This window comes from Scyliorhinus torazame, chromosome 1 (assembly GCF_047496885.1).
Source record: "Scyliorhinus torazame isolate Kashiwa2021f chromosome 1, sScyTor2.1, whole genome shotgun sequence".
Taxonomy (NCBI): domain Eukaryota; kingdom Metazoa; phylum Chordata; class Chondrichthyes; order Carcharhiniformes; family Scyliorhinidae; genus Scyliorhinus; species Scyliorhinus torazame.
The window spans coordinates 88,154,175-88,168,673 of record NC_092707.1 but is presented as its reverse complement, the minus strand read 5'-3'; the positions used below and the strand labels follow the sequence as shown (position 1 = coordinate 88,168,673).

The 14,499-nt window shown below is 51.1% G+C and overlaps 1 protein-coding gene across 6 annotated transcripts in view; it reads left to right on the top strand.

Annotated features, from left to right (window-relative positions):
* LOC140409371 (citron Rho-interacting kinase-like) overlaps positions 1-14,499 on the top strand; it is a 334,921-nt gene that overhangs the window by 207,450 nt on the left and 112,972 nt on the right. For all 6 annotated transcript variants that reach the window (XM_072497833.1, XM_072497819.1, XM_072497829.1 and 3 more), the window contains 3 exons: positions 9,886-9,990; positions 10,415-10,555; positions 13,390-13,497. In XM_072497833.1, coding sequence (XP_072353934.1) covers positions 9,886-9,990; positions 10,415-10,555; positions 13,390-13,497 — 354 coding nt within the window. The remainder of the gene's footprint in view (positions 1-9,885; positions 9,991-10,414; positions 10,556-13,389; positions 13,498-14,499) is intronic.

The following is a 14,499-nucleotide window of genomic DNA, read 5'->3' as shown; positions in this document are numbered from 1 at the left end:
CCTGGTCACAGAGCTGACCTCCTCGATGGAGTAAGGCAGGTTGCGAGCTTTGATGAAGTGAAAAAAAGGGGTGACCCCCGGGTGACGGAGGTCATTGTGGAGGGCCCGGAGTCGGTCTACCTGTGCGCTGGCACATGTACCGTGGGATAGGGCATCTGGGGGCTCATTGAGCTTCCCCGGTCGGTACAAAATGTCATAGCTGTAGGTGGAGAGCTCGATCCTCCACCTCAGGATCTTATCATTCTTAATACTGCCCCGCTGTGTGTTATTGAATATGAAGGCAACCGACCGTTGGTCAGTGAGGAGAGTGAATCGCCTGCTGGCCAGTAAATGCCTCCAATGTTGCACAGCTTCTACGATGTCTTGGGCTTCCTTTTCGATGGAGGAGTGTCAAATCTCGGAGGCATGGATGGTACGGGAGAAGAAAGCCACGGGCCTGCCCGCCTGGTTGAGTGTAGCGGCCAGAGCAAAGTCCGACGCATCGCTCTCCACCTGGAATGGGATGGACTCGTCCACAGCATGCATTGCAGCTTTGGCAATATCTGCCTTGATGCGACTCAAGGGGCCAGTCGGGCCTCAGTCGTCAGGGAAAAAATGGTGGATTTAATAAGTGGACCGGCCTTGTCCGCGTAGTTGGGGACCCACTGGGCATAGTACAAGAAGAGCCCCAGGCATCTCTTCAGGGCCTTGGGGCAGTGGGGGAGGGGGAGTTCCAGGAGGGCTGCATGCGGTCGGGGTCGGGCCCTAGGACTCTGTGTTCCATGACCAAGCCGAGGATGGCGAGGCGGATTGTGCGGATAATGCATTTTTCTTTATTATAGGTGAGGTTCAGGAGTTCAACGGTGTGGAGGAAGTGCCGGAGGTTTTCGTCATGGTCCTGCTGGTCATGGCCGCAGATGGTGACTTTGTCGAAGTACGGGAACGTGGCCCGCAGCCCGTACTGGTCAACCATTTGGTCCATTTCTTTTTGGCAGACCGAGACCACATTGGTGACGCCGAAGGGGACCCTGAGGAAGTGGTAGAGGCGGCCATCTGCCTCGAAGGCAATATATTGGCGGTCCTCCGGGCGGATAGGGAGCTGGTGGTACGTGGACTTCAAGTCAACTGTGGAGAAGACTCGATACTGCGCAATCTGATTGACCATGTCAGATATGCGGGGGAGGGGGCGGGCATCGAGCTGCGTGTACTGGTTGATGGTCTGACTGTAATCGATGACCATCCAGTGCTTCTCCCCAGTCTTGACGACCACCACTTGGGCTCTCCAGGGGCTGGTACTAACCTCAATGATCCCCCCTCGCAGGAGTCGCTGGACCTCCGACCTGATAAAGGCCCTGTCCCGGGTACTGTACTGTCTGCTCCTAGTAGTGACGGGCTTACAGTCCGGGGTGAGATTTGCGAAGAGCGAGGGTGGGGCGACCTTAAGGGTCGCAAGGCTACAGATGGTGAGGGGGGGCAGGGGTCCACCGAACTTTAAAGTAAGGCTTTGGAGGTGGCACTGGAAGTCGAGCCCCAGTAATAGGGCCGCGCAGAGATGGAGGAGGACATAGAGTTTGAAGTTAGCGTACTCTACGTCTTGTACAGTGAGGGTAGCGTACTCTACGCCTTGTACAGTGAGGGTCGCGACACCGTACCCCCGGATTTCTACTGCATGGGATCCGGAAGCCAGGGAGATTTTCTGGGTCGCGGGTAAGATTGGAGGGAGCAGCGCTTTACTGTATCTGGGTGAATGAAGCTGTCTGTGCTCCCGGAGTCGAAAAGACAGGCCGTCTCGTGCCCGTTGATCCGGACGGTCATCGTAGACTTCGCGAGGTGGTGCGGCCAGACCAGTTCGAGCGTGATGGAGGCGAGCTTCAGAAGGCGGTTGGTAGGCCGGTTGGAGGTAGCGGGGCCAGCTTACAGTCGGGTGAGCCGGGCACCGGGAGGCTGCGGAGTGGTCCCAAGATGGCGGCCCCCATGAGTCGCGTGTGGCGGACGGCAGCGGCGATGGTGTCCAAGATGGTGGCCGGCAGCGGCGATGGTGTCCAAGAATGCGGCCCCCGTGGCGGTTGGAGGATGCGTTAAAGATGGCGACTCCATGGGTCGCATGTGGCGGCCGAAATTGAAGATGGCGGTGCCCACGGGTCGCACATGGCGGGTGGCGCAGCAGCTGGGGGCGGCCCCGACAGGCAGCAGGCAGCGCTGCTGGGTCTAGAAGTTTTAGGGGGAGATCGGGCCTGGCAGGCTTTTGCAAAGTGGCCCTTTTTCCCACACCCGTTGCAAGTCGCGTTCCGTGGAGGCAGCGTTGTCTGGGGTGATTACCCTGGCCGCAAAAGTAGCACCTCGGGCCTCCGGTGTTGGCGGGCTGCTGCGCGGCACAGGCTTGCGTCGCACCCGGGTCGGATAATGACGGCGTCCACGAGGGTGCCGCGCGGTCGGAGGTGTAGGCCTCCCATGTTCTGGGAGGCCACCTTTAGCGAATTGGAGAGTTGCACTGTCTCTGGGAGGCCAAGTAATTCTAGTAAGTTTGATTTCATTACTGCGACATAAGCGTCCCTGAACAGCAGCTCTGTGTGCCGGGTAGCCGATATCGCGCAGCAATCGCAGTTCCCGCAGAGTACACGCAAAGCACGCAGGAATTCTGCAAGTGATTCCCCAGGGCGTTGCCATCTCGTGGCAAGGAGGTGCCTAGCATACACCTCGTTATCAGAGACACCGCCCCCCCATATCAGAGACACCGCCCCCCCATATCAGAGACACCGCCCCCCATATCAGAGACGCCGCCTCCACGTATCAGAGACACCGCCTCCACGTATCAGAGACACCGCCCCCGCGTATCAGAGACACCGCCCCCGCGTATCAGAGACAACGCCCCCGCGTATCAGAGACAACGCCCCCGCGTATCAGAGACACCGCCCCCGCGTTACAGAGACAACGCCCCCGCGTATCCGAGACACCGCTCCCCGTATCAGAGACACCACCCCCACGTATCAGAGACACAGCCCCCGCGTATCAGAGACACCGCCCCCACGTATCAGAGACACCGCCCCCATGTATCAGAGATACCGCCCTCGCGTATCAGAGACACCACCCTCGCGTATCAGAGACACCGCCCCCGCGTATCAGAGATACCGCCCTCGCGAATCGGAGACGGCGCACCCGCGTATCAGAGACGGCGTCCCCACGTATCAGAGACACCACCCCCACGTATCAGAGACACCACCCCCACGTATCAGAGACACCGCCCCCACGTATCAGAGACGCCGCCCCCACGTATCAGAGACACCGCCCCCGCGTATCAGAGCCACCGCGTATCAGAGCCACCGCCCCCGCGTATCAGAGACGCCGCCCCCGCGTATCAGAGACGGCGCCTCCGCGTATCAGAGACCGCGTCCCCGTGTATCAGAGACACCACCCACACGTATCAGAGACACCGCACCCCCTGTATCAGACACCGCTCCTCCTCCTCCCCCCCCCCCCCCCCCATCAGAGAGACACCGCACCCCCCCAATCTGCAGATCAGAAACTGAACTGCACTCACCATAATAATACTGTGGCTACCAGAGCAGGTCAAAGGCTTGGAATCACCAACTCACCATTTGACCCCCCCAAAGACTGTCCACCATCTACAAGAGTGTCAGGAATGTAATGGAATACTCTCTATTTGTCTGGATAAGGGCAGCCCCAACAACACTCAAGAAGCTCTACTTCATCCAGGACTAAGCAGCCCGCTTTATTCCCCCATCACTGATGAACTGTGGCGGCTGTGTGCACCATCTACAAGATGCACTACAGTAACTCACCAAGGTTCCTTGGGCAGCACCTGCCAACCTCACGACGACTATCATCTAGAAGGACAAGAGCAACAGATACCTGGGAACCCCACCGCCTGGAGGTTCCCCTCCAAGTCACTCATCACCCTGACTTGGAAATATATCGATGTTCGTGCACTGTCGCAACATTCTGGAACTCCCTCCTTAACAGCACTCTGGCTGTACCTACACCTCCGGGTCTGCTATGGTTCAAGAAGGCAACTCACCACTTCCTTCTGAAGGGCAACTAGGGATGGGCAATAAATGCTGGCCTAACCAGCAATGCCCACATTCCTTAAAATGAATTTTTAAAAGACCCCCCCCCCCCCATATCAGAGACTCTCCCATCTGTCACTCTTGGTTGGAAGCTATCATTGGGGGGTGACCCAGAAATCCCCATGGTGGTGGGGGAGGGGAGGGTGCACCTACTTGGCAGCTGCCGGACCTCTGTCTCAAGCCACCCGCTCAAAATGGCGGCCCAATAGCGGGATTTGGAACGGAATCCTGGGAGCTCCCTGCTGTAAATACATTTTTATAGCAAGGGGGAGTGAATCGCTCCCAGATATTGTTCCTCGCGCTACCGCAGACCAGGAGCGATTGTACTGTGCCGGGAGAACTTAGTCTCCCAAATGGAGAATCTCGCCCAATATCTTTTTTACCAAAGAAACGTTCATGGTTATCTGGCTGTACAGTAGAGGTTCCATGGTATGATGTAAAATATCACTTTGAAAAGGAAACAGAAAAATTGATCTGTCAAGTTCCAGAATTGAAGCATCACCTGGTTACTGACTCAGTACATTAGTATGTTACATTATGTTTTTGCATAAATGGCTCTGCTAGAAATTCTAGCACTTCTGAAATTGGAAAACAGCCTGAAGAAAGTATATTAAAAAATGAATTGTACTCTCATAATCTTATGATCCATTTAGTTTGGGAGACCTCTAATTTAGTTCTATATTCCTCATGCACATTCTCCCCAGTTGTTGTTTTTTTACACAAGGGGCAAAATTCTCCTGAAACGGCGCGCTGTCCGCCGACTGGCGCCCAAAACGGCGCAAAAGAGACGGGCATCGCGCCGCCTCAAAGGTGCGGAATGCTCCGCATCTTTGGGGGCCGAGCCCCAACATTGAGGGGCTAGGCGGGCGCCGGACGAATTTCCGCCCCGCCAGCTGGCGGAAAAGGCCTTTGGTGCCCCGCCAGCTGGCGCGGAAATGACATCTCCGGGCGGCGCATGCGCGGGAGCGTCAGCGGCCGCTCACGGCATCCCCGCGCATGCACAGTGGAAGGAGTCTCTTATGCCTCGACCATGGTGGAGACCGTGGCGGAGGCGTAAGGGAAAGAGTGCCTCCACGGCACAGGCCCGCCCGCGGATCGGTGGGCCCCGATCACGGGCCAGGCCACCGGGAGGGCCCCCCCCGGGGCCAGGTGGCCCCGCGACCCCTGCTCAAAATGAAAAAATCGATCCGGCGCATACACATTTACTAATACCACCTGCATCCCCTCCAGTTTCCCACTGACCATAATGTACCGACCTCCCACATCCGAAACTATTCTGCCCACCTCAAACACCACCCGCTTATTGATCAGGATCACGACTCCTCTAGTCTTTGAATCCAGTCTTGAGTGAAAGACCTGACTGACCCAGCCTTTCCTCAATCTAATCTGGTCAGTTACTCTAAGGTGCGTCTCCTGCAACATTACCACGTCCGCCTTCAGTCCCCTAAGATGCGCGAACACACGTGCCCTCTTGACCGGCCCATTTAACCCTCGAACATTCCAAGTGATCAGCCTAGTTGGGGGGCTCATTGCCCCCCCCCCCCTTTTTGCCGATCAGCCATCCCCTTTTTTGGACCCAGCCCATGCTCCGTGCCTCCACTGGCCCGCCCCAGGCAGTCTCCACCCCCAACCTATCTGTCCCTTAGCCCAAGTCCCTCCCTCGTCAGCACACCTCCATCCCCCAACAGTGCAAATGAAAACCTTAACTCGCTCAGCTCTGCCACTGATGCCAAATCAATACAGAAGGCATTACAAACAGCTTCCACAAAATGAAAAATGAGAAACTTTTCTTTAAAAAACAGAGAAACAAAAAAGAAAAAAACACATGAACGTTGCAGCAAAGTTCAAAAGTTCTCAGCCACCACCAGTCCTTTCCTTTTCACGAAGTCCAGCACGTCCTCGGGCGACTCAAAATAAAAGTGCTGTTCCTCGTACGTGACCCAGAGACGGGCCGGTACAGCTGTCCGAACTTCACCCTTTTCTTAAAAAGGATCGACCTAACCTGGTTGAAGCCTGCTCTTCTCCTGGCCACCTCTGCACTCAGGTCTTGGTAGACCCGCAGGATACTCTTGTCCCACTTACAGCTCCGTGTCTGCTTGGCCCACTGTAGAATGCGCTCCTTATCTCAATGGTGGTAGAATCTCACCACCATTGCCCTCGGGGCGGGGCGGGGGGGGGTCTCCCGTTCGCGGGTTCCTCGCGAGCGCTCTGTGAGCCCTGTCCACCTCCAAGGGCCGGGAGAATGTCCCATCCCCCAGCAGCTTCTCAAACATACCTGCGATGTATGCCCCAGCGTCCGCTCCTTCGGACCCCTCCGGGAGCCCAACGATTCTCAAGATCTGCCGGCGGGACCTATTCTCTAGGTCCTCCACCTTCTCCAGGAGCTTCTTCTGCTGGTCTCTCAGCATCCCCACCTCCAACTCCACCGCAGTTTGATGTTCCTCCTGCTCAGCCAGCGCCTTCTCCACCTTCCGGATCGCCCGATCTTCGGCGTCCAATCTAAGCTCCAGCCGCACAATCGACTCTTTTATCAGGTCCAAGCAATCCCGTTTCTGCTTAGCAAAGCCTTCCTGAATAACTTGCATCAGCTGCTCCGTTGACCGCTGGGTCGACAAACCAGAGGTCCTCTGCCAAGCTGTTTCCTGCTGCAGCTTCAGCCCAAGCATTCTCTGTCTTTCTGTTTGTGCCTTTGGGAGCACTTCTAGTCCTTCTCTCCATGCACCGATGTTGGAATTCGGTACACAATTGCCTCTGTCTTCAGTTTTCCAGTTCAAGTCCGGTAGACAATCGGGGGAAAAAGGTCCTAAAGTCCGACCCGAGCGGGAGCCACCAAATGTGCGACTTACTCCTTCATAGCCGCCACCGGAAGTCCTCTTTCTGATGTTTTAACATAACTGATCACTCCACACTTCATTCGCACATATTAAGGCACACTCTCCGCTAAATGACAGCCGTAATGAGAAACATTCCCAGTCACTCCCAGCTTCCAGTGGGCCCACGTTGCCCCGTTTCGCTGAGCTGTAAGGTGTCTTGAGCATCAAAAGGAGCTTGCCTCAGTTTTCAGAGAATTCCTGAACGAACTACCAGCAGTTAAGATCCAATTTGCCAATTTCTCCTCTGGACCTAATCAGGGCAAATCATGCAGAATCTTTAGATTTGGCCAGAAACCGTTCTGTGTTCTGCCTGGTATCTCACGGGCAACCAGCAGCCTTCTCTCTGCTGACTGTACCAACTGCAATCTTTGTCTGTGGGAGACATCTCTCTCTCTCTCTCTATTTCTCTCTTCCTCTTTCTGTCCAAGAACTTGTGGATCTGTTTCTACTTAACCCAGCTGTTCTTGTGTTTGATGACAGGTGTGATGTTTGCACCTTGCTCCCAGTAAGTTTCAAGCTGGGTCCCCTGCCACCATGGTTACAAAGCCACCCAGGCTTGTTGGGCAGAATTTGAAGCAGATCACATGACCCTTATTCTTTCATTTCCCCTTGAATGAAATACAGTCCCAAAAATAGTCATCTTATAAAACCTTGCATTCATAACTGTGGAGGTCAAATTTCAGCCAAAGCATGGCTGTACTGCAATAACAAACCTTTCACTTTGGCAGTTAGGCAATGATTCCAGGTTGGTGCTGCCTTAATTTGGCAGAGCACCATGTGACATAAAGCCATCTGTTCTGTTAAGCTAACATATGAGCAGTCAGTACCACTGTCGAGCAGAGGTACCAACATCATCCTTTGCTCACACCATGGGTCTCTACATTACAATGCTGACTACCTGTTTCATGGAAGGGGCAAGATCAATGCAAGCTCGTTATTACTGTTGAACCAAAAAGAATGCTCCCGTAACAAAAAATGCTAGTTCTTTATTTGGCACTTTAAAAAAAAAAAAAAACATTTTATTGAGGTATTTCTTTGGCATTGTAACAGCAACAAAATCAACAATGTACATAACAAGGAAAATATTAACATAGTGCAAATACCGCCTCCCATTCCCACAGGTCCTACCATTGTTTACCCCCTAATCTATGCTCACCTAACCCCCCCCCCTTCTGCTGACGATTAGTTCTCTGCGAGGAATTCGACGAATGGTTGCCACCTCCGGGCGAACCCTAACAATGACCCTCTCATGGCAAACTTAAATTTCTCCAGGCAGAGGAAGCCAGCCACATCCGAAAGCCAGGTCTCCGATTTCAGGGGCTTTGAGTCCCTCCATGCTAGTAATATGCACCTCCGGGCTACAAGGGAAGCAAAGGCCAGAACATCTGCCTCTTTCTCCTCCTGGATTCCCAGATCCTGCGACACCCCAAAAATCGCCACCTCTGGACTCATTGCCACCCTCGTATTTAATACCGTGGACATGGCGTCGGCTAACCCCTCCCAAAATCCCCTCCGTTTTGGACATGCCCAGAACATATGGACATGATTCGCTGGCCCCCCCGCACACTTCGCACACCTGTCCTCCACCCCAAAGAATCTACTCATCCGGGCCACTGTCACATGAGCCCGGTGAACGACCTTAAATTGGATCAGGCTGAGCCTGGCACATGTTGCGGTCGCATTGACCCTACCCAGCGCGTCCGCCCAGAGGCCCTCTATCTCTTTCCCCCCCCTCCCCCAGCTCCTCCTCCCACTTTTGCTTCAGCTCCTCAGTCTGCGTCTCCTCCGAACCCATAAGCTTTCTATATATGTCCGAGACGCTCCCCTCTCCTATCCATCCTCTAGAAACCACCCTGTCCTGAATCCCCCTTAGCGGCAGGAGTGGGAAGGTTGGCACCTGCCTCCGCAGAAAGTCCCGCACCTGTAAATATTGAAATGCATTCCCCCCGCCAAAGCAAACTTCTCCAGCGCCCTCATACTCGGGAAGCTTCCTTCTACAAACAAATCCCCCATCCTCTCGATCCCCGCTCTCTGCCAAATTCGGAACCCCCGTCCATCCTCCCCGGGGCAAACCGGTGATTATTGCAGATTGGGGACCACACCGATGCCCCCTCTGCTCCCACATGTCTCCTCCACTGCCCTCAGACTCTCAGGGCCGCCACCACCACTGGACTGGTGGAGTACCCCGCCGGCGGGAACGGCAGAGGCGCTGTACCAATGCCCCCAGACTTGTGCCCTTACAAGAAGCCGCCTCCATGCGCACCCACGCCGGCCACCTCCTCACCATGGCTATGTGTGCCGCCCAGTAGTAATTGCTGAAATTCGGCAACGCCAGCCTTCCATCCCTCCGACTCCGCTCGAGCATTGCCCTATTCACTCGCGGGGACTCTCTCCCCCCCCCCCCCCCCACACACACACACACACACACACACAGCCCACAATAATCTTATTGATCCGCTTTAAAAAGGACCATGGGATGAAGATGGGGAGGCATTGGAAAACAAATAGGAATCGCGGGAGGACCGTAATTTTTACCGATTAAACACTGCCCGCCAAAGACAACGGGAGCGCATCCCATCTCCGGAAATCCTCCTTCATCAGATCCACCAAGTTCAATTTATGTAGCCGGTCCCAATCCCTCGCCACTTGGATACCCAGGTACCTGAAACTGTCCCCTACCACTCTAAACGGCAGTTCTCCCAGTCGCCTCTCCTGACCTCTCGCCTGGACCACAAACATCTCGCTCTTCCCCATATTGAGCTTATACCCCGAAAACCGGCCGAATTCCCATAATTTCTTCTTGGCACTTATTTTTAAATAATTGTTTTGCTCGAATTACAAAATTGCTCACTTTACTGGATGCACTATAATGCTAACACAGTTCATCACTGTTTGAAAACACAATATATTAACCATCAGAATTGTTTTTGGTCCATTCTCATTCAAAGTTGAGTGACCTGGAGAAGAAGCACACCATGCTGGAAATGAATGCACGTGGTCTTCAGCAGAAACTAGAGACAGAGCGAGAGCTAAAGCATAGACTGATCGAGGAGGTAGGGCAAATATCAGAGGTTATTCCTTTCACCATAAAAGCAATTTTCTTATGCAAAATTCTTGATTGATTTAGATGTTGGGAATCAAATATGTATTAGTCCTGTTTATGTTAAGTCTGATAGTTCAATGGAAATAGCATTGATGGAGTCATGAAATAAGAATTTCCGTATTAAAACTTCAAAGTGAAACCAAGGTTTTAATTTCTGTTAATCACGGTTCATGGAATATGGGAAAAGTATGCCTGGCTTTTGGCTTGCTGGATCCGTTACTGAGCAGAAACTGAACACCTTTGTGTAGCTTTGCCAGTTGCAGTGTTTGTTAACACTGTGAATGCGATCTTGCGGTTAGTGAATGATATTCTTTCTGTCCAATTCTATGCATTCATGTCATGTTCTGAACCTTGTGGTTATTCACTTTATTCAGCAAACAAAACTGCAGCAGCAGCTAGATATGCACAAAACACACATCTTCCGTCTCACTCAAGGTTTGCAGGAAGCCCTGGATCAGGCTGACCTGTTAAAGACAGAGCAGAGTGATTTGGAGTACCAGATTGCAAATATGCAGGTGAGAGTTAAATGCAATAACAAATACGATCACTTTGATGCTGCTATGTGGTGACTGACAGCATGTAAGAACAAATGTGGAACCTATACAACCATTTCTGAAAGGAACTAGCAGCTTTGACCAGTAAGTAGGGAAAGCACAGGAATGTGTTCTTTTGACTACTTTTAGAATCCCTGGGAAGGTTAGCACCCAATATCCAGTCATTAAGATAAATATGACTGTATGAACCTTATACTTGATATCGTGCATCAGTTCAAATGGAAATAACTGAAAATGGTCTGTTGTCCTTAGCATGAGATTTCACGTTTGCCTCTGCTAATTTTAGTGAAAAAATAAACTAAAAGCTGTATTTAATTATGATTTACTCACCTCTGCTTTTGGCCAAAACAGGTATTTCAGGTTTCACAACATCGACTAGTGTCCTCCTGTCCCTGATTTCCTGCCCGATTCAGAGACTATGGGGTGGATTTTATGTTGAGGGAAGGCTCCCCACACCCCAGTGTAAACTTTGGAGATGAGTCTGCCTCCACCTCACCAGCTTGCCCTGCTTTACATTTTGGAGCTAAGGCCCTTTAATTAGAATATGTGCCTTCCAGCCATCTCCAGGAGAACTTCCAACCTCAGACCATCTGGCCATATGGAGGCCAGCAGCACTGTACGCCGACAGTGCTTAGCAGGAATGGTGGTCACTGCTGGTGCTGCAGGGAGCGGAGGGAGATGGCTTCAACAATTTTCCCGGACATTTAGGTCAGTCCGAGATAACGCTGGAGCATTTCAGCCAGGCCCCATTGACGCTGAGGCAGGTGGGGTGCGCTTGTGGGCATGTTGGACAGAAAAGGTTGTGAGGGTTGACATGAGGAGGCAATACTGGGAGGAGGGACTCCAATTGTCAGAGGGAACTGGAGACACTCCCCACTTTCACTGACCAGGAGCTAGCTGTGCTACACTTTGGGTGCAGGCAACCCCTGCTGCCCATTATATATGAGTGACTGCCCTTGACATCAAGGCAGCATTTGATTTAGTGTGGCATCAAGGAGCCCTAGTAAAACTGGAGTCAATGCAAATCTGGGAGAAAATTCTCCACTGGTTGAGGTCCTACCTAGGAAAACGGAAACGGTTGTGATTGTTGAAGTTCAATCATCTCAATCCCAAGACATCACTGCAGGAGTTACTCGGGTAGTGTCCTATTCCCAATTATCTTTAGCTGCCTCGTCAATGACCTTCCCTCCATCACAAAGTCAGAAAGGCAGATGTTCACTGAAGACTGCATGATGCTCAGCACCATTCGCAACTCAGCTGTGTCCATATGCAGCAAGACAGGGCAATATTCAGGCTTGGACTGAAGAATGGCAAGTAACATTGGCACCGCATAAATGTCAGGTAATGGCTATTACCAACCAGAGAGAATCCAACCCGAGTGGTTACCATTGACCTGACACTGAACTGGATGAGCCATATAAATAGTGTGGCTGTATGAGCAGGTGGGAGTTCTGTGGTGAGTAATTTGCCTGACTCCTCAAAACCTTTCCACCTCCTACAAGGTACAAGACATGATGAAATACTCTCCATTTGCCGCAATGAGTGCAGCGCCAACGACACTCGAAGCTCAGCACCACCTAAGACAAAAACAACCCACTTGTTTGGCACCCCACCCACCACCTTAAATATTCATTCCCTCCACCACCAATGCACAGTCCAACAGTGTCTACTATCTACAAGATGTGCAGCAGCAACTCACAAAGGCTCTTCAACAGCACCGTCTAAACTGCGATCTCTACCATCCAAGAACAACAGATGCATGGGAACTCGGCTAGTTCTTTTCCAAGCCACATTCCATCCCGAAAGACGTGCTGTTAGATGAATTGGATATTCTGAATTCTCCCTCGGTGTACTCAAACAGGCGCTGTAGTGTGGCGACCAGGGGATTTTCACAGTAAATTCATTGCAGTGTTAATCTAAGCCTACTTGTGACACTAATAAAGATTATTAAAGGCGGCACGATAGCACAGTGGTTAGCACTGTGGCTTCACAGCTCCAGGGATTCAGGTTTGATTCCCAGCTTGGGTTACTGTCTGTGTGGAGTCGGCACACTCTCCCCGTGTCTGCGTAGGTTTCCTCCGGGTGAGCAGTACGGTGGCACAGTGGGTTAGCCCTGTTGCCTCACGGCGTCGTGGTGCCAGGTTCGATCCCGGCTCTGGGTCACTGGCGGTGTGGAGTTTGCACATTCTCCAAATGTTTGCGTGGGTTTCGCCTCCACAACCCAAAGATGTGCTGGGTAGGTGGATTGGCCACACTAAAATTGCCCCTTAATTGGAAAATATGAATTGGGTACTCTAAATTTATTGTAAAAAAAGGTTTCCTCCGGGTGCTCCGGTTTCCTCCCACATGTCCCGAAAGACGTGCTTGTTAGGTGAATTGGACATTCTGAATTCTCCCTCAGCATACCCGAACGGGTGGCAGAATGTGGCAACTAGGGAATTTTCACAGTAACTTCATTGCAGTGTTAATGTCAGCCTACTTGTGACAATAATAAACATTATTATTATGTTAAGTGTAATTTCGCAATTGAAAGATGTACAATTTGCCAATTCTGTATAAAGATATATGTGTGTGTATACATGTGAAAGCAGTTACGACATTCAATCAGAAGATCTGAATGTAATCCATTTGAAAGTGAATGGAATGGCCCAGTTTCTAACATAGGGAAAAACAGAAACAACTCATTTTTCTCACTGAATTGGCCAATGATTGGGGGGCCGTACTTGTCGGAGTAATTGAAACAGAATCCCTGAATCAATGTCCAAAGTTTTGTTTCTCTCTTGCTCTTGCAACAGATGGTGTTCTCCCATGACAGAGTGAAGCTGGAGGGTACGATCACTCAACAGTCCAAACTGATTGATTTCCTACAATCAAAGATGGACCCACCAATTAAAAAGAAGAAGGTAGTTAAATGTGATTACAAACTGAAGATGATTGTAATTCCATTCACCTAATACCCGTACAATAATGTTTGAAATTTTTTGAGCAAGCTATTGGACTTTGTTGTCCTAACCTTGATCATGTACTGCCCTTGAATGCTCACTAACCTGGACACCAACTTTGCTCTTGCTTGAGCTGATACCTGCTGAAATCTAAGGGCAGTGAAACTAAACTAGGCCAAATTTGGATTTATTGCAGGCGCAGGTTAATAGAACGGGCTGTTTTTGACCATGGAAAATGAGTGCAAATGTGTGATCTCTTTGAACTGCCCTGTGATTGGGATGTGGGCGCACAGCATTTTCTGAGAGACTAATATCTTTCTCACAATAAAGTAAGTAAAGTTGCCATAGTCCCAGATGACCATAGGCTTCTTTCCCCTTCGAGGGGCAGAGCTGACTGGTGATGATTCTAACCTGAGGATCACCACATCTCAGGCGAGGGGCAAGGTTGAGAAGGCTAATACTGGCCTAAGAAGGCCTAACCCTAACTTCATGAATAACCTCAGCCGGTATGGGAATTGAACCCTCACTGCTGGCCTTGCCCTGCATCCCGATGCAGTCATACAGCCAACTGACAAGATCCTCAAAGTGGTGCAGTCAAATAGATAAATGATTCTAAAACATCAACAAATTAATAGAGTTATGAAAATAACATTTTTTAAAGGTTGCTTGTAGTATTTTGCTAGCTCTGACCGGCAAACGGTTTGTGACATAACAAGTATGACTTGCAATTTCATGCACCAAATTTAATCCTCTTTATATATTGGAAACTGGTCGGCACATGACAATTGGTCAAGCAATCGAGTGGTTTACTTCTGAAAGAAGTTCACATCCCAGACCTATCTGCATGACGCTGTAGAGCAGATTGCCTGCATCCACACAATTGTATACCACTGATATCCAAATTTGAAGCTGGAGCTTTGTTTTATAGTGTGTTCTTATTCCTTGGAAATAGGAGATTTTAGA